The following is a 24,645-nucleotide window of genomic DNA, read 5'->3' as shown; positions in this document are numbered from 1 at the left end:
GTAAACCTGGGTTTCCATATTTGCAAATGTACAGATTTCTCATGTGTTTATCTTTTTAATATAATTGCTCTTTATTAAAAACTTCCACAAATAAATATATTACAAATATTTCATATCTAAGAAACTGGGTGAAACTGTATCAGTCTGATCTACAGCACAGAAAATTTACACTTGTATACAACTGTATGCATTTCTGGTCAGTTCACTAAAATTTACTAACATGTACTGACCAAACCAAGTTTCTTATAGACGCAGCAGATGAGTGTGTGATGTTTGGCTTCGAAACGCCCTTGAGACTAGCGAGGCATGACTCACCCTCTCATAGAACTCCCCTTTGATGAGGGCTGTGGCGATGCGGTTAATGATATCACTGCTGGCTAGGAGGTCGTCCCTGCTCATAGCTAGCCAGGCAGCCTTGGCGGGGAGACCCGCCTTCAGGTAGAGGTTAACAGCCCCCACATAGTCACCCTCGCTTTCCTTGACTTCCCCTGCCTTCTCATTCTGATTGGTCTCCATCAACCAAGCAAAGTAGCTACGTCGCAGGTTGTCCAGCTCGGGATGGCCCTGGAAAAAGCCAAAGCACATATGAATGTCCAGTGAGCATGCTCGGAATAAATAGAGCAATCAGAAGGCATATGGGCGCTCTGACGATGATACATGAAGTTACTACATGATGAACATATGATGCAGACAGAACATAAGAGAGCCATTCAGAAATCATTAATGTTCCAATGTTACCTTGGCCTCTGCCACTGCAATACAGTCATCCCACATGTGCAGCTCCTGGTACATTTCCATCACCTCATCGATTGCATTCTGCATGGAGCAGCAATATTACCTTCACTTGCCTTGTTGTAAGTATTCCTCTATGGACACTGCAGACCATTTAACAAAAGAGCAGTTACCTGCTCCATGTAGTACATTTCAGCCAGTTTGAAGTTCTTATCCAGCATTGCTAAGCGTGCCTTCACTTTGTAGTTTTCTGTGCCATCACCACCCTCCAATTAATCAGACAGTAATGAAGAACAACGATCAGAAATAAACCAAACACACTGACAGAACTAACACTGGTATAAAAGTTCATAACAGTAGCATTCACTTCCAGATCTCAGAGTTGAATATCCATAAGTAAACCAGTCAGAGTGCTGGTGCAATCAAATTCTTAACCATACCATATCATGAACTATGAACTTGTTGAATGAAAGCAGTGCAAACAATACACTCCAAAAATGTTGTTATTTCTACATACATATTCCTTTGCAATGGAGTCAGCGATTTTGTTGGTCTCATTCAAAAACCGAATCTTCGATACATCACCTAAGGCTGCAAAGCACCTGAAGAGCAATGGAGACGGATATGTCATTTTACACCAGTGACAGCTTGGGATAAATTCCAGCAGTGACCTCCTAGCAGTCTGCTCTAACTGCTGTCATACCCTATAAATATTTCACCTAACAAGGAAAGTTCCTGAGCAATGCTAGAATGCGCTGTAATGCTAAATATGAATGCTAAAGCAGCTTTTGCAGACTGAAACATTCAGGCAGGACCATGAAAGTCTGGCCATATTTCTGGTTCTTTCTCTAAAGTTGCATCATGTTGATATACTGCTTTTCCAAAGACTGTCTCGACATATCTCCGACGTCTCTCACTTCTGTCATTCTCCCTCTTTTCCACCCGCTCTCTCTCCCCGTCATTTACATTCTTTTGCACGGACAAAACTGTTTTTTCCTGTGTGATGCAGATCGGTCTCACACACCATACATGGTGCCCTGAATTATTGATGCCATGTTACCATTAAATTTCAACTTTCAAATGTGCTCTCCCCACCTCCTGCCAAAGCAAAAATTGCCAATACTGTAAAGATTCTCAACTTGCCTGCTTCTCACTAAAGCAAAACTGAGCCAATTCAGGTCAGACTTCAGCCGTCAAGCCTCCACCCTACACCTCCACAATGACATTGTTTCTTTTTTCAGCCTAAGGGAAAGAGCTGTACTTTTGCCCCAAGTCATAAAACTTACCAAAAGAAAAGTGCCCTCAGGCAAAATTCTTCTAAAAACACTTTGAACAGAAAAGTATAGATATAAAAATAGGTCGATATAGGAACTTGTTATAAGAGTTTCTATTTATATTCAACAAGTTTTCAACTTCTTTTGAAGGTTCTTTTTGGGCTTTAATGTATGATTGAGAAATAATATAGTATGGTTTCCATTACAGTAATTGCTTTGTGTGGAGTGCTGCAAGGCTAACCTCTCAGCAATATGCAGTTGCCTTGCCTCCAGAGAGAGTTTGCTCAGTGTCTTCCACATGGCTTCTGTCTCAGCACACATTTCCAGAGTCTCCAGAAATGCTGTGGCTCTGAGTGCATGTGCACATAGAAGTGAAAAGATCAAACACATTTACATCAGCACAGAAACCTGCAAAACCAAAAATCACACACAGGTTTGTAACCAACACTAATTTTTGCCAAACAGTGCTTCTCTCACTGGACCTCTTCCCCATTCACTACATGTGAATGGTAGCTAGTGTAAAACAGACAGCCTGGCCTCATTTCTTTCAAATTCATCATTATATGGCTGTGAGTGATGCTCACTCCAACACACAGCACTGGTTTTTGTGCTACAGCTGTTTTGAGAAAGGAAACCCTGTATCATGAGTTCTTGTTGGCACATGCATTCTATGGTATTTTCTGTACTTTCTTTATGAAAGGTAAATGGCTCTGTGCACTGACTTATGAATGAACAACAACAACAGATTATCATACAGTGTCATACACCCCATTAGGCTTCATTACCAAACAATTCCTTTATCACATGTATCACATGTACTGTATCACACCCTTGAACCATTTGGGTACCTGTAATAATCTCCATCATCAATGGCTGTTCCAAACTCAATCAATCCTTCATCTAGTGTATAGGAGACTGTATTCACTCCTTCTGTCACAATCACCTCTGTTTTGCCATTGGCCCTTTCCAGATCAACAATATCCCCCTGTAAAAAGACAGGATTGAGATCTGCCTTAATCCAACTGCATATAAATACAGTATGAGGGGTGGGGTTAGGCTGGGCAGACCAGTGAGGTTTTTAGTAAGAGATTTCAGCTCACTTTCAGTGGGAACATAGTGACTCTCTCAGGGCTGTCAATGTTGTACCAAACACAGAGGTTACCACGGTTCTGAGCCACCACCACATCACTGCCAGGTACCCACTGGACGTAGGAGCAGAAGCTCAGGACGGTGGTCTTCACACCACTCTCAATGTCAAACAGGTTCAGCTGGACGGGGGGGGGGGGGGGGGGGGGGAGAGAGAGAGATGTGTGCAAGCAAGACTAAAGAAACAGCATCGGAAAGGCAAGATCAGAACATTAAAAGGAATACAGTATAACCTAAATAAGTCAAGTTCAGTTCAGTTTATTCACTCGTTTGGTCATTCCGGTGTGTGAGTGATTTGTAAAAAAAGCTGATTTCTGTCCTTGTGTTTGAGAAAGGTGCTATATAAATGACTGATAATTATTATTATTATTTAATTTTTAATCTTTGACAATAAAGTCAACCCAAGAACTGCGACAGGTACCTTAAGCTTCTTGTCTCTGAAGAGCAGCTTGCGGCCTGTCTCATTCAACTCCAGCCAGTCAATCTTCAAGTCGTGACTAACAGTTCCCAGGTTATAACCACCCGCCAAGTCCACTAAGCAAGGAAGCAAGAGGAATTCATTATGGATTCATCAGCTTTGTATCACTGATGTTCTGAAACATGCTATATAAGTCTACCTGCAGGCCACTTAATTCTGACACTAGATATTTAACATTACAGCATTAGAGCTGACATCAGAAGAACAGGGAGGCCTGAATCAGTTATAGTCAGTATTTCAGTAATGAGAGAACGTTACATATTCAGACCGAAAGGAAATACAAAACAAAAAGACTGACAGCAAGCACTGTAAATGGCTGCATTAACTCACAAGGACAGAACAATCTGCGTGCACACTCACTCACACTATCTCACACACACACGTATGACAACAGGCTGCAAAAATTAAGCCAGTTCTGCTAAGGCAACCTCCGAACATCCGCGTGCAAACGAAAGCAAATATTACCTGTTCTGTTGCATTTCTGCCTTTCTCTCCCTTATAAGAAAATAACTTCCAAGAATATGTGTTTGTTTTTTTAGCTGGAGGTGAACGAAACTACTTTCCAATTTGCACTTTTCAAACATGCTTTAAACGCGCAAGAGCAGGGTCTGGGGGAGGGCACTCTGCTCAGTCAGAGGCAAATAAATTAGATGAAAGTAACATTCCCCATTTTTGACACCTGAAAATGGAAGAAGGTTAAGAGAGGGAGAGCGTATGAGAGAGAGAGAGAGAGAGAGAGAGAGACAGAGAGAGAGGGGAAGGCAGAGGAGTGAGCCTGGACTTTGTTAGCACAGGAAGTGGATGGAGCTGTGGCAGATGGCACAAAATGGAGAGTAAAGAAGAGGGCCCTGATGAGGGCACCACAGGGTCGCCGCTGTGCCCAACGCCAGCAGCCTAGGCTGCATATGGCCATTTTCCGACACGCCAGCTCCTCTCCGGCAGTTTCCGCACTCTGATCCTAGCCTCTGACAAGTCTGGGAAGTGCCGAGCAGTGTTTGAAGAAGGGGGTCCGCAAATTACACAACTGAACATGATGTGAGGTAGAGCAGGGATAGCTGTGTCCATGTTTGCAAGAAGCTGGAAAGAAGCACTGGACATTTGCTTTGCTTGCAAGCAATGTTATAGTATCTACTCATTTATGTGTTCAAAGCATTTCCAAAATTGTTTAAATGTTACAATCTTTCACAATCTTACAAGATTTTTAGTTACTGGATCATATATGTCAACTCATCACTGCCTCCCAGACCTTGGACCACAACCAGTGATAACAGTTTTGCATGTGCTGATCAGACCCTCCATCTGAATAGATGGAGTCATCAGCCTATGAAATTTTGTTAATCTGCTCTACACAATGTGGTAAATCTATGCCACATAAGGCTACATTCACAGCAAGTCCAGATGGACAAAAATGAACACTGTAAGAGTTAATTCAGCACTGTATGTGTTAATACAGTCCTGTAAACGTTAATCCAGCAGAGGAATTTTCACTGTATCAATGATGACTGCGTCTAGACTGCCATTTCAGCCATGTTGGGACTCACAAATGGCGATGGTTTTGATGTCGATTAGGTATGCTAACTTCTTGTTCTCCTCCACTCCCTTCTGCCTCCTGTCATTCAGACGCACACTGAGCATACAGAAATACACACACACACACACACACACACACAAACACACACACTCATGTAAACACTAGATAGAGTGAGGGGAGTAATCCTCACAGTGCTTCTGCCTGGCTGTATACATGAATATGTGATGACTACATTTTTGCTGCAATGGCTGACAAGGCAGCTGTATGCTAAGCAGTTGTGGTTTACATAACAGGATGACACAGCTTACTGTTCTACCCTGTGTAAATTTCAGCTCAAACCTGTCACCTTGTGGTGACTGTGAATATTGCACATGCTCATAATACTAAATGATGGGAAGGAACGTATAGGACTGGGACAATAAACTAAATTTATTAACACTGACATATTAAAAAAAAACAAATAAAAACTGACACAAAGCCAAACAATCTACTAGAAATGTAGCTGTACTATTTGTGCCTATGTTAGAACTATGGTCATTTTGCCTCCTGCCTTATGATAGTGAAGTGCTGTATGTAAATGCTATATAATCTGAGCATACCTGGTAAGGTGTGGGTTCATAAATTCAGTACGAACAGATCCCAGAATCTCATTGTTGCCATACTCTACCAGTGTTAGCTCTCCCGCATTGAAAACCATACACACCTGCCACAAAAACAGAGCATGTGCATTTCCAAAGTGCAACAGAAACAAAACCCAACAAAAACACTATCAAATTATCTTCTGCATATTTCAGTTGTCACTTACTTGAATGTACTGTATTTTAATATCTCTAGATCAAAGATTCTCAAACAAGCACAATGTCAAATAAAATAAGATGAAAGAAAGCACACAGATCCAAATCACACATTAAGTTACTCATGTTGGTATAAGAGAAATTCAATACATACTGCTTCATTTTCAAAGAAGAACTTCTCATTGCCTCCAGAGCCCTGCCACGCCACCTGCAGGCAATGTTTTATAGTTTCACTTTACGCTACATTGCACAGAAAGAAAGAGAAAAGTGAAAGCCCTCAGCCAGGCCACTGCACCACTGTCCCTGTCTGTCATTCTGAACAGCCCTCCAGCTTCTGCGAAGGCTGCACGAAAACTCAATTAAACAGGAATTATCATCTCCCTAATGACCATGACGGGCCCTTTAATTTGAGTTTTTTGTAAGTCCTTGGAACGCTGAATAGGGACATTTGCTAATGCAGGCTGGAAATCTCACCTTGAAGAGGAAAAGCATGACAACTTGTAAGAAGATATTTTAAAAGATAATTCAGTTATTCACAGGAAGATAAAGGCCTGTTATTATAGCTTGGAGGTGTAGTGTAGAGCATAGAGGGATTTGACTTATGATACATAAAATTTGTTGTGTCAGGTCAGTTACTTTTCCAGGGTGTCTCTCACGCTGCATTCTCAATACAATGAGGTGAATCACTTCATTGTAATCACTCGCCTGTAATCGTTCCCTTTAGTATGTCTTTAAAACAAAAGTAAGTTTAGTGATCTAAGCAGACTTATGTATGTAGATTGCAGGTTAGTTCTGTGCCCCAGTGAAACACTGATGAAAACAGGCTCAGTATTGTAGCCATTGTTTGTGCTTTAAAAAAAATTAACATGTCCAATCAATATATTATTCTATTGAATGTTACCCTTGACCATGGGCATGACATGTTGAGAATGCTTGCAACACCACATTCACCAATCCTATTCCCCACAATCAGGAGAGATTAGCCTCAAATTTGCATAAAGTTCTCCCTCTCACACAATCCTCCAGCTAAGACTTTACTTGTGTCTTTCTGTGTCTCCACAGAAAAAAGGGCTTTGTTCTATTTGCATGCATTTCATAAACACAGCATCAAAACCAGCATCAAGAAACTTACCCACACTGTAACTTTAAAGGAATGCATTGTCCAAAAATAAAATGTAACAACTTTACTTGTTTACTTGTCTTTACTTGTTGTTAATGCGGTTGGCAAAGAAGTAAGAATGTTGGCATTTCTCATACTAACAGGCCATTCTAAGCCTATCTTCACTGTGCTGTCATTTCTTCATGAAAGTGATATTCTCTTACCTCGCTGAGTTTATTGGAGGCCAGGTCCCCCAGCAGCAAAGTGTCGGAGGTGTGTGCTACTAGGTAGCGCTCCTTCCCCAGGATCTTCACCTCCTCAATCTCATAGCCATAATGCGACTTCAGCACCACTCGGGTGCCTGTCGAGAGGTTCTTCACAATCACCTGGGTCATAGTAAGTGAGGTAGATGAGTAAAGAGTAGATGAGTAAAGCAGTAGCAACATAGCTAACTCTAATAAATCACTGTGCAGCAATGGCACTATACTGGATTCCCCACATTCCTGTGAAAACTATCTGGAACATCAACAATAAGTAGACTAGCGGTACAGTCACAAAACACTAACTATGTTGTACAACTTCAAATGTGTGACGCTTTAACCATGCTATGTTCACGTTCCTAATTTATAAATTGAAACTATTGAGTGAAATATTGTAATGCTTATTTCTTGAACATGAGCTTGGTTTATTCTGGTTTGCATTATATTACCATTATGTGACCATTACTTTTGGGCTCACCTGAAATAGTGGTACAAAGCCCGTCAACATGTGTTATACTGGAAATTCGAGTACCTACAGCACTAACATCTGCAGTAGCAAACTGGTATGCATTGGGTTACCTTTTCCTGTAAGTAGTGTGCATTGACTGTTCACTACATTGACAGTGCATTATGGGTAACAATATAGTGAAATATAAAATTAATCTGAATTGTCCACTGAGAATTTGGATAATACTACAAGATGGCTAACACTAAAAAAAGACTAAACAGTAAGTATGGTGTGAATTCAGACAACAGATTCCATTGTAATTTTGCAAACAATCCCCTATGGTGAATATATACATTCTACATTATCAAGACATCTTTTAATGCAATATATCATTACCAATATATCAAGAGAGTTGCAAATAATTCCACTTTCTTAAATGCAGTGAGAATAAAAACACAAAGACTGAGAGAGAGACAGTCCTAGATCAGCACTCCTACTGAAATATTGAAATATTATGAATGTACTGCTTTGGCTGAATCTATTATAATCCTTACCTGGCTCAGGCCCACATAAGTCATCTCAAATTTATTCTTGTAAATGCTCCTGCGAAGGCAACAATCGAACTGCTCCACTCCCCCACACAGCGTGCCCTGATGGTCACAAATCAGACCATGAAAATGCACGTGACATTTTCATTTGCATTTGAAGAGATTTATTTCTGTGGACAACACAAACTTGTCGTTCACTCGTGAAGCTACAGCTATTTCGACAGATCTGTCTTGGGTTGTAATTTCAGAATGACTGGTCTGTTATCAATCCAAATCTTACGGCGCAGAGCCGTGAGCCGTCTTTTTTCCAGGCCAGAGCTGTGATGGTGTACAGGTTAGGAATTTCTTTGGGAGAAGCCTCATCCCAGGCACTCCTTCGAGGGCACCAGTTGAAAACCCTCAATCTAAAGGACAATAATATAAATGGCAAAAAGACATTTAGGTATCATTAAAAAATTGCTTAAAAAAGAGGTAAAAATATGCTGTGAATTTGAGTCCAAGCATAAGCCTATAGTCATATAAAGTCATATAAAGGCACTGATGCACTTGAAATTTTTTTGATGTCATGGAGATGACCCTGTAACAGTATAGTCATGCATGTGAAATCTATGATCAATAATAACAAGCTAATGTATCACATCAATACTAAATCTATACTATACAGGCCAGGAGCCAACAGAATTCTAAAAGGCCCCACACTCAAACAAGGCATGCAAAGTGCAATAATAATTCAGTGTGTTGGGCCTACACTAAAAACATTCACATAAAAGCTGCTGTTAAACTGAAAATTCAAAATACATAGTTTTTGTTGTTGTTGTCATCATTGTCATTTTATTGGCAATACCTACTGTTATAAATTTCATGACTACACTGCTAGAATTTCAAGTCCTTTCGTAACATATAAACAAAGCAAAAGCTACTCTCTTCTCATCATCTTGTTTTGAAGCAGCATACTGACCTATCAAAACTTCCCAAGACTACTGACTGGCCACTAGGGCTGGTTGCTGCAACAGTGAATTCCTTCTCCAAGCGATCCCGGCTGTAATCGAACGTCTGCAGTACATGGCCCTCTCTATCATAGGCCACAACCTTCTTATCACATCCAGCCACAATAATGCTGTTTGCTCCCCAGGCCAGTGCATATGGTGGGCAGGGGTGTATTAGCAATTTGCCCTTCAACAAGCAAAAAAAGATACAGTAAATATTACTGTCCTTGTTGAGGTAATAGCAATGGACATACGGCATTATCATGAATTCAAATCGTAACGTTTTACGTAACAGGCATTTATAATAATCATTTTATGTGTACAGTAATCTCAGTAATTATACATTTATGTACATTTCCATAATTACAAGCACACTTTCCATAAAGATGATTTGTTCTTTATATTGTAATACAAGGGTTATACCTGAGATTCTCCTGAGCCTTCATCATCAAAAAAATACCGCACAACAGTTCCATCTGCATGTCCTGAAAGAATTCCTTTCCCAGAGACACTAACAAAAAAAACACAAAAAGCAGTTCAGGAAAAAGAGAAGGTATGTGAATTTAACAGAAAAACTAATAACTTTCAAAATGGCAAAATTATACACAAATAATGAATAAATATATACGTACTTGGAGGTTAGTGATATGACATATGACTCAGTTCCATATATTGTAGATGATTTGTTGGTTTTGGTGTTGGCTACTCGAATCTGCATATTGACATAAACACAATGATGCAAACAATTGACTATGGATTCCAAATAGATTAAAACTGGAATTTAAACTATATTACTTACTTTTCCCTCTGTTAGTCCAAAAACTATAGAATGTTCTGCTGGCCATAGCAAACATGTTACAGCACTCTACAAATTAAAATAAATAATCTGTTATTTCACACTATTACCTAATGTATACTGTCTGCAATATATAATCAATATCTTACTCATCATAATTAATCACATTAACTTACTGTCTGCACAAATTTGTTGCAAATAACTTTTTTGTCTCCCCTGTCATAGAGAAAACCTCAGATTAGATATTTATATGTGGGGAATCAGAATAAGTATGACATTTGTCTTTGTGAGTGTACATTACATACCAGATACACAATAAATAGATGTAATTAGTTGTTGTTTAACTTATCTCTTTTATTAATATTGTAACTTCATGTTATCTGCAAAATTATTTATCTAAATATGGGAGGTAAGGCCATAATTTTAAAATATTGCAAGTAACCAAAAAATACTTACCATTCCTGTCCAATTTTGTAAACAAATATTATATTGTCAGTTTGAGCAATGCCAATTTTAGTGGAATCTGGAGAAAATACCATAGACTTGACCACGTAGCTTTTCTTCCCGTACTGCAAAAATATATATAACTCTAATAAGAGTATGTCTTGTTATATGTATTCCTTTATTTAATTCATGTATTAATTCAGTGTCAGTCTTTTCAAGAAACCTATGATAGAAACTGACATACGTAGAAGTTTATTCCGAACAAAGCGAAGAAGTACTCAACAAATTCATTAAAAAGAATGGTTTACTATTTTAGGCCAACTTACTTTAGAGTCCGCAGGCTTCGTTGAAAACTTATCCCTTCTCTCGCCTTGTTCATCGTAAAGCAGAACTACCCGGTCAACTGTGCACACGGCAAATTTTGCGTTGTTTGGAGCCCATGTCATGCAAGTAACTTTCGCAGCCCCGTCCTGCAAGAAATTTTGTGAAGTTCTTTGAGAATAGCTAGCTAGTTAACGAGCTACCGTTAGCGGATTATTAGCTAGCATTAGCTAGCTAGGCAGACAAGCTAACTGGATGTGTTAACTTGCCGAATGGAACTGTGACAAGCTAGCAAGACACGCTAGGAAGTTAACCAATGTTACCATTCAAGTTATTCATGAACAGTAGTGCAATTTTCACAATAGTTGTAACTTCATTAGGTAGCAAACATTAGCTAAGATATCTAATTTATCGAGCTGCTGCGCAATTCATTTCATTAAGTACTCCTGTTATGTCAGAACGCCAGCTAATTTAGCGTTAGCTAGCTGGCTAGATAACGTTAGCGTCTGAACTTCGCAATTTTACAATAACACTAATTTACCTGTGGAGAAAGAAGAGTCTTCAGATGCTTGAGCGGCATGTTTTATGTTTACAACAATAAAAATTGTTTATGTTGACAGATTATTCGGGGTAGTTATAAAGATTTCCGCCGTGTTTAGTAAAACGGTTATTTCAGGGGGCAGACATTTTGGTAAACATAGCTAGCTCTGTCCCTAGTTACCGTCGTTAAGGCAGAAGAGCCTAATGTAAAACAAATACACTAACATTTTACATTCTGTGCGTTTATTGAAAATATTTAATATCTTCCTTACATGTTCGAAACTGTATTTTTGTGCAAAGTTGTGTATTTATCTTTGAAAAAACGTTTTTAAAAATGAAAATAATGTGTGGAGATGCCGGGGATTGAACCCGGGGCCTCATACATGCAAAGCATGCGCTCTACCACTGAGCTACATCCCCTTGAAGTCATATTTGAAAATCTGTCCACAGATAGCAATTATTGCTGTAACCCAGTGATTACCCCCAGTGTTCAGTAACTGGACAAAATGTCCCTGGGGAGTTCTCACAATCCCTCCTGATCGAAGTTCTCTATAAAGTAGAAAAGACTGAAATCTGTCTATATGCTTGTTGTCTCTGTCAAGGTAAAAGCAAGCCAGGTTAATTTTATCACTTAATCACTATGCACTATGCTGCTCAATGTTCGGACTGATGGTTCACTCTCAAGATTTTGTGTAGGGAATTTTTCTACTGGACTGAAACACTGCCACAATGGTCCAGCAATAGATGACCTCTGTTTTCCCCTCTTTTTTGTGTATTCTTCTCTCTTCTTTTGTGTTCTTTTCATTAGACTGAGCTGGATCTTTTGATGTGGTTTTCTGAAATATTAGTTGAAATATAAACAAAGCTAAAATTCTGTTTGGTTTTATATATTCCAAAATAGCATGTTATAACAAATATATTAAATTCTAGGTTTAGCTTTTTATGATTTATTGTATTAAATCTGTATTAACATTTAGTCTATTTGTTTACTATTCCATTCTTCATGCACAAATATCACTAAAATTCTTCCTTATAATGATAATCACCAAGGACATCAGATTCAATTGCAAATAATTCAGATTTGTATAGCATAACTAGTATTGAATCAATTTAACTGTTCATACCTCTTGAAACCATGGAAGTGTTTTTGTCCTGTGCATGTGTCTTGGTGACAGCTGATGTAATCTGTTAGAAAGTGATTTTGGTATGAATCACATGATAAAGCATGATGCATATTTATTCCAAATACAATAAATATTTTATGTTGATTGCCACAAGCTAGAATGAATAAATACCTTAGCATTGTCTTTTGGTATGGGAATATCTGCCACTAAAACCATTTCTTTTGACTTTGTCATTTTTCTCTAAAAAATAGAATTTTATAAGATAAATGAAACATGAACTTTTCACACTTGATTCATGAAAAAAAAAAAAATAAACTGTAAGGGTAAGGGTTGGCACCCAGCTGAGGCTCCCTCTGGCCACCAGAGGCCTCGAGTCAGGCACACTACTAATCAGGCTTGATGACCAACAGCTGGGCTAGATCTATATAAGCCAAGTGACCCAGTCACTCAGCGCTGGGTCTTTGCTAAAGCTTCTAGCCGGTAAATTTTGGGTATTGAGGTCTGTGATCCCTTGTGGTACACCTCTCTTCTGCTCTGCGAGGGTGTCTGTGTTTTTACATGTCCCCTCCCTTCTCCAGTTTTCCCTTTCCAGTTCGTCTCTCTCTCCCAAGGCTCCCCTTAGCCATTAAAGTTCCTCCCTGTTTTCTGGTTTTGTTTGGGAAATTTTATTTTGGTTTTCCCCAGTGCATCGAGGCTGCCATTCTTCCTGTGGCATACTTTGTTCTCCCTTTTTCCACACTCAGCGTGGTATTTAGTTTTTACTCTCGTTTTACTCTCGACCACAGTCTAGCAGCGGCGTTTGCCTCACAGCAAAGTGGCCAGGGTTCAAGTCCCTTTTTTTTTTTTTTTTACTTCTCTGGTTTTACCTGTTCTTAAATCTAACTGTTTTGCACATGGGCCCACCATCATTAAAACATGGTAACTTAGCCAGTAGGCTATCCATTACAAGCACTTACTTTAGATGAAGATGGCCATGGACATGGGTGTTTCATTTTCAAAGTTTTATTTGTCACATACATAGTCATACATGGTATAACTCGCAGTGAAATGTTTTTGTGACTGCTCTGTCCGAGCTGAGGAGATACAGGGATACAATATATGTATAATGTGTGTGTTTGTATGTGTATGTGTGTATATATGTATGTATATATGTATTTATATATGTATTTTTTTCAAACATTTTATGCTTTACTTATATATAATAATAACTAGTTCATAACTAACTTGTCCAATTAATTACAGCATAATAAACCCTAGGATGCAATAAGTATTGAAATATTATAGGTTAATACACTGAATAAACTAAGAAATTACAAATATTTAGAATATAACATAATAGATTCATTACAAACCAAACATAAGAGCAACATGAGGGAGCATATTGCCCTCCAGGGCTCTAATGAAATAGAGGTAAGCATTGTCTTCTCCTGTCAGGTCAAGTGGTGCCTTCTGGATAACGTCCTCTAGATGTTTCACAAATGGTGAAACTCTAATGTCAACCTAATATGTAAGTCACAGGAAAAGAATATTATGTGTTATTTGCATGAAACTACACATTTGAGGTATCTTTAAGTTCATGTCAATTCTTATACATATTATGTCATTCTTATTCTTATACATATACAAGCTTAATCAAAAGCTTTCAGCATTTGGAACTTGATTTGAAATTTTACCTGAGCTAGTTCCTCAGAACTAATTTGGGATTCCACCACATATGACAATAGATGGCACTTGGCATCATCTCCTTGAGTTCTGCCATGGTGTTTGCTGATGTCAACAGACCAATCACATGCATGCCAAAGTGATGTTTAGGAATGCTGTCAAAAAAGTTTAGGATGTTAAACTAATGGAAAGGTATTTTCATCAGTTAACTTTGCATTACATACATACGTATTAATATATACTGTTTCTTGCAGAGTGATTTGGCATTTTTCATCAGGTGACTTAGGCAGCAATGTAATATGGTAACTAAGCAGACCCTCCATGGTGGCTTTTCCTGTGATGATTCTATAGTACATGCACAAAATGATGTCTAAATTGCAACTGAAAAATGGCTGTGCTTGTAGAAGTACCACTGCTCCATCGCATGCAATCATTTTGAGATGTATGGATTTTCCATAAAGTTTTTCGTGATGTGTTTTAAATGAAGCCTGAAAATACTGGTCAGATGCTGTAGTGTGGTCACAAGTAAGAAAGGTCTTACCTTCCCCATGGAAAAAGGAGGAGATCCTTTTTTGGGGTTCCACACAACAAGCTCATACACATAAAAAGGTGCCATTGTTGATTTTCCTTGCTTCATTATGCTGCCAGTGGCATCAAGGTACACAATGTCCTCTTGGCATTGACTGTGAAAGATTTCCAGGCTCTTTTCTGCAGTACATCTATGGGAGGATTTGATTTATTTTCTGCCATAATGCTGAGGCTGACAACTTTATCTGGGTGAAATCTTGCTTTTCTCCTGAAGCTCCATGACACTGTTTTGAGAACAGAGGGTCTTAGACACTCATCACGATTTCCAGAATCAATGGCGTTTACTGCTCAGTTTTTAAAGATTTTCCAAGTACAAGGCCCTCGGCAGCTCGGTATTTACATTTTTGCTTATCCGAGTCCTCTCATCTGCTCGAATGTACCATTGCCTCAGTTCTTTTCTGTAGTGTCTACCATAAAACTCCCCTGTAGCCTTCAAATTTGATTCACTTGGAATAACTACTTTGCAAGTTACTGAACACTCACTGAATGTAAAGTAGCCTTCTCACAACTCCTTATCTTCTAGATACGTGCCTACTGCATTCAAAACCGCTGGGGTGGTACCAATCCTCAAGAAGGCCACACTTGACAGCTCCAGCGTTACCAACTACAGACCAGTATCACTTCTCTCTTTCCTCTCAAAAGCCCTTGAACGAGCAGTTTATAATCAGTTGTCACTTTTTCTCACCCAGAACCAGCTGCATGATCCCAATCAGTCTGGCTACAAACTGGCACATTCTACAGAAACGGCCCTAATAGCGGTGACTGAAAAACTTCATGCCGCTAAACCTGCCAAAGAGTCATCTGTTTTGATTCTTCAAGACATTTCAGCAGCCTTTGACACATATTATATTATATTATATTATATTATATTATATTATATTATTCCTGACTGATTTGATCACTGTGGCTTGCCTTAATACAAGAGGTTTGTACAGAAACTTGCGGTGTACCAGATTATAGTCTGATTTTCTCAGTGGTGGAACTGCAGTAGAAATATATGCCTCACTGCTAGTGACATATAGCAAGTCCAATGTCCTGTTTTCCCTGGTGGGGCAACTGACATAGTGGCTGAATGTAGGGGACACTGGTACCATTAAAGTGCCCAGAAATTGGGAAAAGTAGTTCTAAAGGTGGTTCTATCTATTGCATCTGAGAAATAGGCAGCCACAATCAGCCTATATGAAATGAGAACATGAATTTGAATAAAAGTATTACATTTTAACATGGTCTTAAGAAAAAATGGTACTGTGAAATTTGTCCAATCTTATACTGGTGAAATCCAGGATATCCTACTCTTAAGTGGTAGTGGAATTGTTTTGGCATTGTGGGAAAGTTCTGAGCAATAGGTCTCCAAAATCAGCATATTTTAAATGAGTACATGAATTTGCGTAAAGGTATAACTTTATATTTTATTTTATATTTCTTTCTATACAATAAAATAAATTAAAAGGTTTATCAGCTACATTAAATTATTTATATTCTCACACCCCCCTGTATCTCATGGTTTAGTTTATACAACATCAACAATGTTTTAAACTCTAGCACTTATTGTTTATAGCATTTATCATTGTTTATGATAGACCTTATGTATTTTGCACTTCTAGGTATCAGCATTCATCCCTGTATTCAATAGTATTCTAGTTCATTGGTATGTTTAATTCTAACCTACTATACTGTACTTGGATATATTCTATGAGTAAATGACAAAGCACTTTTGTAAGTCGCCCTGGATAAGAGCGTCTGCTAAATTCCATAAATGTAAATGTAGTCGTGCCTTCCTTTGTGAACAAGACTTTCTGACATTGTGACAGAAACATTGACTACAATGTGGGTAATCTAAACAGATGCCTTCAGCAATAAGGTTGGTCCATTCCAAGCCAATAAAGCTCCTTTTGTATTGTTGTTTCTTTAAAGCATTCCACTTTTCTTGGGGTATATACAAGAATGCAAATGCTGGTACCTTGTGAACATAATAATTCCAGTCTGTGTCTGGATTTTTAACTGCTGATCAAAGTGATTGATAAGTGTCATTTGTTCTATGAAATCTGAAAGAAACATAATGATTTACATTATCAGTACACCTAATTTTTTTCTGAAAATTAATTGTGTGTATCATTAGTATTTCCAAAATAGGTATTTCCTTGGTAGTTATTAAAGTGTAGTATTATCATTGACATTGTAAAGATAATTAATCTTCATGTTGTTTGAGAGAGCATTATTTAATAATTTACACTCAGGTAATAATTTTTGTAGATTAATTAATTTTAATTTACGTGCTCAGAACAATTTCTGCTTTTAGAAGACAGATGGTCATGTCCTTTACTCTAAACATGAATAAACCAAAATGTATTCAAGTTATAATAAGGCAACAACAACAACAACAACAACAACAACAACAAAACCCAAACAATTAATTGCAAACTTGAACAAATTGTTAACTTAACCATTCCTGTAAGATTTCACTTGCTAAAGGAAGTGGATCTAGTCCATGTGTTTGCCTCTCTAGCTCCACAGATGTCCAGAAAATGTTTCATATAGAGTTGACACATTACCAAACTGAAAAATGTGTAAACAACTGAAAACATTTGAGACCTACCATCTCTGGAGAACTATCACTTATATGGCCCAGTTCTTGGCTTTGATCGCCATCAATATTGGGTTCTCCTTCTGACATCTACATAAAACATGTTTTATAGATGCAGGCAATATTGTAATCTGCTGTGTGTTTTATTCTATTTCTGTCTTTGATTTTTAACTATTGTTGCTTAAAGGAACAGTTCACTCAAATACATATTTATTTCATTTAACTTTAAATCTAAGCAAATCATTACACACATCACTGACCTTGTCCAGGGAGGTGTTGGTACCATGCCCGATAGCATGTTCTTGAATATGCTCCTCCTCAGTTCCATAATTGCTGCTCTGCACAAATATTGGGAAATAATTATGAACTCACCAAAGCCTGAGATTTCCATTAAAAAATTCAAGGAAAAAAAAAATTAGGTAATGACTACTTGGTCTTAAATTTTGTTTATTTTAAAGATTGAAGTGAGCATAAACTGAATATAAATGCAACAGTAAGAAAAAATTTACTACAGTACAGCTTGTTTCACGTTAATAAATTCCAAAAAGAAGTTTGGCTTTTATGTCACATTGTTTTTAATAAAAAAAAAATAAAAATGTCAATTTACAAGTGAGTTTACAAATTGTTGGCTTGTAGTATTGCATTTTTAGAAAAACAATAGCCTATTTGAAACTACATCTTGAGAATTTAGAAACTACATAAAATGTATTATCCAAAAGCCAATAATATTGCTTTTTAGCCCTCTATTTTCTCAAAGGGGAATAATATTTCCTTCAAAGTTTCTTTCTGAATAATAGCAACTGTGGTACATTAATATCTATTAAATTTAGTGAGGAAGTGCTATGATGATGATAAATAGTAAAGCAGTAAAAACTGAATTTCCAAAATAACCTTTAAAGTGTCCCATAAAATATACATCCTTTGTTGCGGAGTATCTGCTTGTATGTCTTATTGCTTGGATATAGAATTACAGTACACAACAATTGTGCTACATAAAACCATTCTGCCCTGTTATTGGGAGTATTTAAATTTCCTGCTACTGCAGTTTTATTAGTAAAATTATTTTTATGTATGTAATGCATTTACAGAGTTCCTCTGTAAAAGATTATGTGCAAAATAGATACACCAGGAACAAGAAATATAAAAATGTACCTCTCAAATAGGATTCAACATTTTTGAAGGATTGCAAAAATGACATTTATTTGTATCTCATCTGGTTTTGTATCATTGCTGTCTGTTTTGGTTTGTTCTATTCCATTTTAGTTTCTGTTTTCTTTTCTTTTTTTTGTGTAGGGGTATTTTTTTTAACTTGACTAGCTATTTTAACTGATTCTGCAAATCACTTTCAGTGAATGGCAAAATGTCATTTGGAAATCCAGTGTTTTTCTTCGATTATTTCTATTTGCTTTCTGTAGATGTGTATTATAACTGATTAATAAACTTTTAAAATTAAATAAGATTAGCCACTATAGTCAAAAATATTTAGTTAGAAATCGAATTAAAACAGAATCAAATTCCAATCACTGAGAACGCATGCATTCACTATTTATAAACTCTTCTTGTTCTGTAAGTAAAATACAATATCTACACAACCCCAAGTATTGTTCTAAAGTCATTCTAAAATATAGAGCAATCAAATTATACATAAATTTTATATTATAGTAAATAAAAGTATAGAAAAGTTTAAATACCTTTTAAAATCTGGAAATGTGCGTTTTTCAAGCTTTTGCGGTTATGCAGTGTATTGGGGATGGCCAACTGTTGACACAGTTTTGACCTGAAGCCATGTTTGTCTTGAAGATTCTTTTTGGGGCCTTTTGGGTCTGACGCTCATAAAAGAGTGATTCCCTCAATGTTTTCTGCTGTAATTTTTTAAAAATTTCTCTACAAAAGTACACTTCACATCAAAACACTCAAGATGGCATTAAGACGACAGGCTACTTACCATGCCAATTGTTTTACAAATGTAGGCTCTGTAACAAAAGACAAAAACCCAGGTTTATATATTACACACACACACACACACACACACACACACATATGTATATGTTATGTAATATGTTTATTTATATATATTTTTTTGTTGTTCTGTCATCTTGAAGTATAGACAAAATTGTGATGAATCAAGCTACCGCTGTTTACTTCTGTTTATGATAATCGAACAAGTTCAAAGAAGAGACAAACTGTTGTCGCCCGCACTTTATTCCTTATCGTGAACAGGGGACATGGTTTGAAGGAGAAAGGCCTTCCTGTGCTAAAACAGGCATTTTCCTGGCTGAAGTTGGACCTTTCTTCATTACATGAAGAGGATAGGGAGAGGGAAGCCTTTTTGATGCATTTATATTACTACTTATATTTCTAAATAAATACAATTTATGTATGTAGTAAAATTCTGATTTTCATGAATAGCATTAATTGAATTCTTTATATTTCTTTCTATACAATTAAATAAATTAAACATTTTATCAGATACATTAAACTATTTATACTCTTACACCCCCTTTATCTCATGGTTTAGCCAAAAAACTTCCAAGTAACAAAAAAATAAAGAAAAGCATTTAAGAAAATTGTTACTATGTGTTTGTTACATGTTTGTTACATGTTCAGCTCCACTTTCACCTGGTCAGCTGTTATGTAGAGGCCAGAATGGATGGGAGAGGTATGAAACAGCAGCAGGAGATCATCGTTTGGGGCTGAAGAGAACACAAAGGGAGGAAGTGGTCCAGCAATGTCTTGGATTATAGTTTGTAAATGGCCCATTACCAAACCTACTGAAAAAAAGTGTTCCAATTAATTTGTCATCACCCAGCTGCCTTGAGCCTACTGATTGCAGGGCAGTTTATAGCCTGACACCTTCATCATTCCATTCCATACTTCTTTCATCTCTCCCCACTGGAGATTCTTCACCATTTTCCTGCTTTAGTCCTGATACTCTCTAATTCTTACCTCCAATTCCCTCTGAAAACTCTTGTTTATATAATCCCTATCCCCAGCCTAACTGCCCTCTTCTTATAGGGCCTTCAAGTCCCAATGATGCAAGGCTTGTTGTTAGAAAAACAACAGACAGCCTTAGATAGCACTGCATTGTCCACACAGAAGTTTATGTAGTCTGTTATGCAGTCATAGAATCAGTGTAATCAGCAAGGGATGCACAGAGTTCCCCAGTTGTTTTTTCAAAGCAATCCTTTAGCCTCAGCAGACCACATATATTATATTATATTATATTATATTATATTATATTATATTATATTATATTATATTATATTATATTATATTATTCCTGACTGATTTGATCACTGTGGCTTGCCTTAATACAAGAGGTTTGTACAGAAACCTGCGGTGTACCAGATTATAGTCTGATTTTCTCAGTGGTGGAACTGCAGTAGAAATATATGCCTCACTGCTAGTGACATATAGCAAGTCCAATGTCCTGTTTTCCCTGGTGGGGCAACTGACATAGTGGCTGAATGTAGGGGACACTGGTACCATTAAAGTGCCCAGAAATTGGAAAAAGTAGTTCCAAAGGTGGTTCTATCTATTGCATCTGAGAAATAGGCAGCCACAATCAGCCTATATGAAATGAGAACATGAATTTGAATAAAAGTATTACATTTTAACATGGTCTTAAGAAAAAATGGTACTGTAAAATTTGTCCAATCTTATACTGGTGAAATCCAGGATATCCTACTCTTAAGTGGTAGTGGAATTGTTTTGGCATTATGGGAAAGTTCTGACCAATAGGTCTCCAAAATCAGCATATTTTAAATGAGTACATGAATTTGCCTAAAGGTAGAATTTTATATATTTCTTTCTATACAATAAAATAAATTAAAAGGTTTATCAGCTACATTAAACTATTTATACTCTCACACCCCCCTGTATCTCATGGTTTAGTTTATACAACATCAACAATGTTTTAAACGTCATATTCTTTGCTATTTTTTCGATGTGCATGCAAAATGCTGTCAAGAAATTACAAATAAACAGTAAATTTTTTTTTAGGAAACAATAATACATTAGTAAAATTTTAATATGAGCCAAAAATACTTCCATAGAACAAACATATAAAGAAAAGCACTTAGGAAAGAATTTAATCAAATGGACATATATATTAATTAGTAGAAAATATAAGAAACTAGCAGAATTGATAACATGATCACTGATACCAGTTTATTAATCCCCAAAGGGAAATTAGAGGGTTCCTGATGCATACAAGCAAGACAAGTATAGAATACACAATGGGTAGGTGGCCAACATAAAACAAAATACAAAATTGTTCAGAAATACTATAAAATTTAAATATATCTACATGATATATAAATATATCTACATGTCCTTCCTGCATTCAGTCATTTCAGCTCCACTTTCACCTGGTCAGCTGTTATGTAGAGGCCAGAATGGATGGGAGAGGTATAAAACAGCAGCAGGAGATCATCGTTTGGAGCTGAAGAGAACACAAAGGGAGGAAGTGGTCCAGTAATGTCCTGGATTATAGTTTGTAAATGGCCCATTACCAAACCTACTGAAAAAAAGTGTTCAATTGTCTTCACATTATGGGAGGTTTCTAAGAAATAGGTCTCCAAAATCAGCATATTTTAAATTAGTACATGAATTTGAAAAAATGGTGTTTTTGCATTATGCTAAAATTTTGCATTATGCTAAAATTCAGAAATATATGTAACCATACCAAACATACTCTGCTGTTTTTGCATTATGTTAAAATTCCTAAAAATATGTAACCATACTTTCTCTGAATTAAATGAACATGTAAACATCATGAGAAATACAAGGACTTCAATATAGATTTATTAAAAGCTGGTCTTGTCAAATTTGATCTGGTGATAGCCAAGGGCAACCACTCAATTGGCAATGGGATTTTTCAGCCCTGGAATACCCCCTGACCTGCACATTTGCAACATTGCACTAGTGATAAACCCTGTTTTAGCTTGCAGTCAAGCTCTATAGTAAACTTCTGAGAAACCTTATATAGAAAAGGTATTTTGCACAATGCTTATTAAACTGTTTAAATATATTATAAATCGTGTTTAATCTAATTATGTAAGTAAACTAGTTCAATCAAGTAGACTGTATTTTGTACATTTAAATGTAGGAAAAGTACGAGTCTTCATCAAAGCTCTTCAAAAATATGCAAGTCTCCGTTTCTCTTTGCTTACGATTGCGATGAGCAGCGAAGTACCGTGAAATCGCACATGCAGTCGCATTCGAATTTAAAGCGCGGATGGCTTCTTTGTATAAGCCTTCGCGACGCTATTCACTTTAGAAAAGTAGAAGGTGAAACATAACTAACTAGATGGTTACAGTGGCTGCCAATGGAATTTGAACACTTGATAGCAACCCCCTTGGTGCGACCTTGGTTCTTTGTAATGTCAACAGGGAGGCAATAGACAAAACCGCAAAAGACCAGCGCCAATGTCTAGAGGTGTGCGTTTACGCTTAGCCTGATGACTTGCAGTACGATCTAAAGTAAAAAGTAAAATTGTTTATATCATAAACAATTTCTACTCTTAGCCTACGCAAAATTATTGTTTCCCTAAATTTGTCCCTAGATAACTAGCTATATATCAAAAACAAACATATCTGCTAACATTGCTTAATGCCTCTTTTTCAAGGAGTCTGTATTTCTTGCATTCCCATTATGTGTAAATGGTGCAGTCAAGGATTTCATTGTTCTTGTGAACAACGCCAGTGTAGTGACTTACTCCATTTTTAAGACAAAATCTGGAGGTTTCTGATTGCTGAAGGTGAGAGTCCAAACAATGTGAATATAATTTCTAGATATTGCGCTTCAAGTTGGTTAGTTCTGGACTTTTGTTTGACATGATTCATGTCATCTTTACCCCTTCAAAATTAATTAAGTGACTGTCAGAGATGTATCATTCTCACAGAGTGCAGCTTCTAATGTCTGGATTGTTTTATACTAGTACTTTCTTACTGATTAGATACCTCAATTACTTCCTGAGCCAAAAATGAATCTCTGACAAAACAACATATTTTTCCCCATTTTGAACTAGAAGACTTACAAGATTTTACTTTCAGTGATGCTACAATGGAAATGGCCCAGCTGTAAAGAAACTGTAAGCCTTAGCTGTCTATATTATGTGACAATTTTGCACAAAGGTATTATGTATCACAAAAAATGGTTACCTTGTATCCTTGTATGTTATGTATACCTTGTATGTTATGTTGTATCCATAGATTACTCTGCAGCCTTTGATTTTTAAATCCATAGTTCTGAAGCTACCTTGTATTCATATAATAAGTACGGGATGCAGAACAAGGTAAGTTATGCATGTTTTTACATTTGGTCTACTTTACTGAGGCTAATGATTAAGAAGCACACTATTAAGATATAAGTGGTTGCAATTATGAGAAGATGTAGCCTGGAGTTTCTTCATGCTGGAAGACACTTGGGTAGGCATACCTACCCACTGGACAAGCAAAATAAATGTTTATTTTCTGTCTGCTTTATACTTTGCTTCATTCACTGAGCTCCTACCCCAGACCCCTTACTCAGCTCATGAAAGGCTGAATAATTGCCTGATGAATTGAATATGTTGTGTCAGAAAAGAACATGCAACATGTGATAGGATTCAGGTAGTGGTTCACAAATGGTGACATCAGCAGTGGTTAATCTAGAGCACTGAAATGTCATCAATATCTCCATATTCACAGACTTTCATCATATTGACAAGTGAAAACCCTATTTATTGACTAACAGATATCTACTATTTATCAAAGCAACAGACACCTTAAAATGTTGTAATGAAGTTGTTTGCAAAGTAGACAAATATAAATCTAATTGTCATTCCCATGTCTCATTCACAGTCTGTCCCATTGTCAGCAAGGTGTAAGAATGTCAGACTATATAATACTGGCTGAGTGGGTGAATATATCTGGATACATTGTGGTCTTTTTTGTTTGCTTGTGCAGTTTCAGTCCAGCAAAACTTTAATTTATTAGTTTATTTGTCAGTGCAGGGGTGGAGCTGACAGTGCCCATTATTACTTACAAAAAACCTTCAGGCCAGAGAAATTACAGCATCAATGATCCATAGGGCGTCATATATTATAACTGAATGCGACATTGGGCATGATTAAACTTTTTTTCAGTTTTCCTTAGTAATATTCTAAATAGGCAGTGGCATAAAACATTTCAAAAATACTTAATGAATAACAAAACGCCACTGCTATCATTACTCTTGCTATTTCGCGCAATATTGCATCCAGCGTTTAAAAGAATATGTTGCCTCAAAAGAAAAAAAATCTGAAT

At 37.0% G+C, this 24,645-nt stretch overlaps 1 protein-coding gene and 1 non-coding gene across 4 annotated transcripts in view; both read right to left on the bottom strand.

Moving 5' to 3' along the window:
- Positions 1-11,566, bottom strand: part of ift172 (intraflagellar transport 172) — a 29,424-nt gene extending 17,858 nt beyond the window's left edge. The window contains exons 1-22 of one of the 3 annotated variants that reach the window (XM_027001097.3): positions 11,399-11,566; positions 10,863-11,006; positions 10,549-10,661; positions 10,269-10,308; positions 10,096-10,161; positions 9,929-10,008; positions 9,720-9,807; positions 9,269-9,483; positions 8,591-8,714; positions 8,317-8,412; positions 7,279-7,440; positions 6,110-6,163; positions 5,761-5,864; positions 5,172-5,257; positions 3,574-3,686; positions 3,107-3,274; positions 2,855-2,991; positions 2,248-2,355; positions 1,250-1,334; positions 906-998; positions 739-816; positions 316-564 (exon numbers count right to left, since the gene is read on the bottom strand). In XM_027001097.3, the coding sequence (XP_026856898.2) occupies positions 316-564; positions 739-816; positions 906-998; positions 1,250-1,334; positions 2,248-2,355; positions 2,855-2,991; positions 3,107-3,274; positions 3,574-3,686; positions 5,172-5,257; positions 5,761-5,864; positions 6,110-6,163; positions 7,279-7,440; positions 8,317-8,412; positions 8,591-8,714; positions 9,269-9,483; positions 9,720-9,807; positions 9,929-10,008; positions 10,096-10,161; positions 10,269-10,308; positions 10,549-10,661; positions 10,863-11,006; positions 11,399-11,437 (2,442 nt within the window). In that variant the 5' untranslated portion in view covers positions 11,438-11,566. Of the gene's footprint in view, positions 1-315; positions 565-738; positions 817-905; positions 999-1,249; positions 1,335-2,247; positions 2,356-2,854; positions 2,992-3,106; positions 3,275-3,573; positions 3,687-5,171; positions 5,258-5,760; positions 5,865-6,109; positions 6,164-7,278; positions 7,441-8,316; positions 8,413-8,590; positions 8,715-9,268; positions 9,484-9,719; positions 9,808-9,928; positions 10,009-10,095; positions 10,162-10,268; positions 10,309-10,548; positions 10,662-10,862; positions 11,007-11,398 lie in introns of those variants that run through there. The other 2 variants (XM_081696429.1, XM_081696425.1) reach the window with 2 other exon arrangements.
- A 179-nt stretch (positions 11,567-11,745) lies between these two features.
- On the bottom strand, positions 11,746-11,817 carry trnaa-ugc (transfer RNA alanine (anticodon UGC)). The gene has a single exon. It is a non-coding gene; the product is annotated as a tRNA-Ala (tRNA).
- Between the last annotated feature and the right edge of the window lie 12,828 nt (positions 11,818-24,645).

Source organism: Electrophorus electricus, chromosome 2 (assembly GCF_041902795.1).
Source record: "Electrophorus electricus isolate QZ-2024a chromosome 2, ASM4190279v1, whole genome shotgun sequence".
Taxonomy (NCBI): domain Eukaryota; kingdom Metazoa; phylum Chordata; class Actinopteri; order Gymnotiformes; family Gymnotidae; genus Electrophorus; species Electrophorus electricus.
This window is presented reverse-complemented; position numbering and strand designations above follow the sequence as displayed.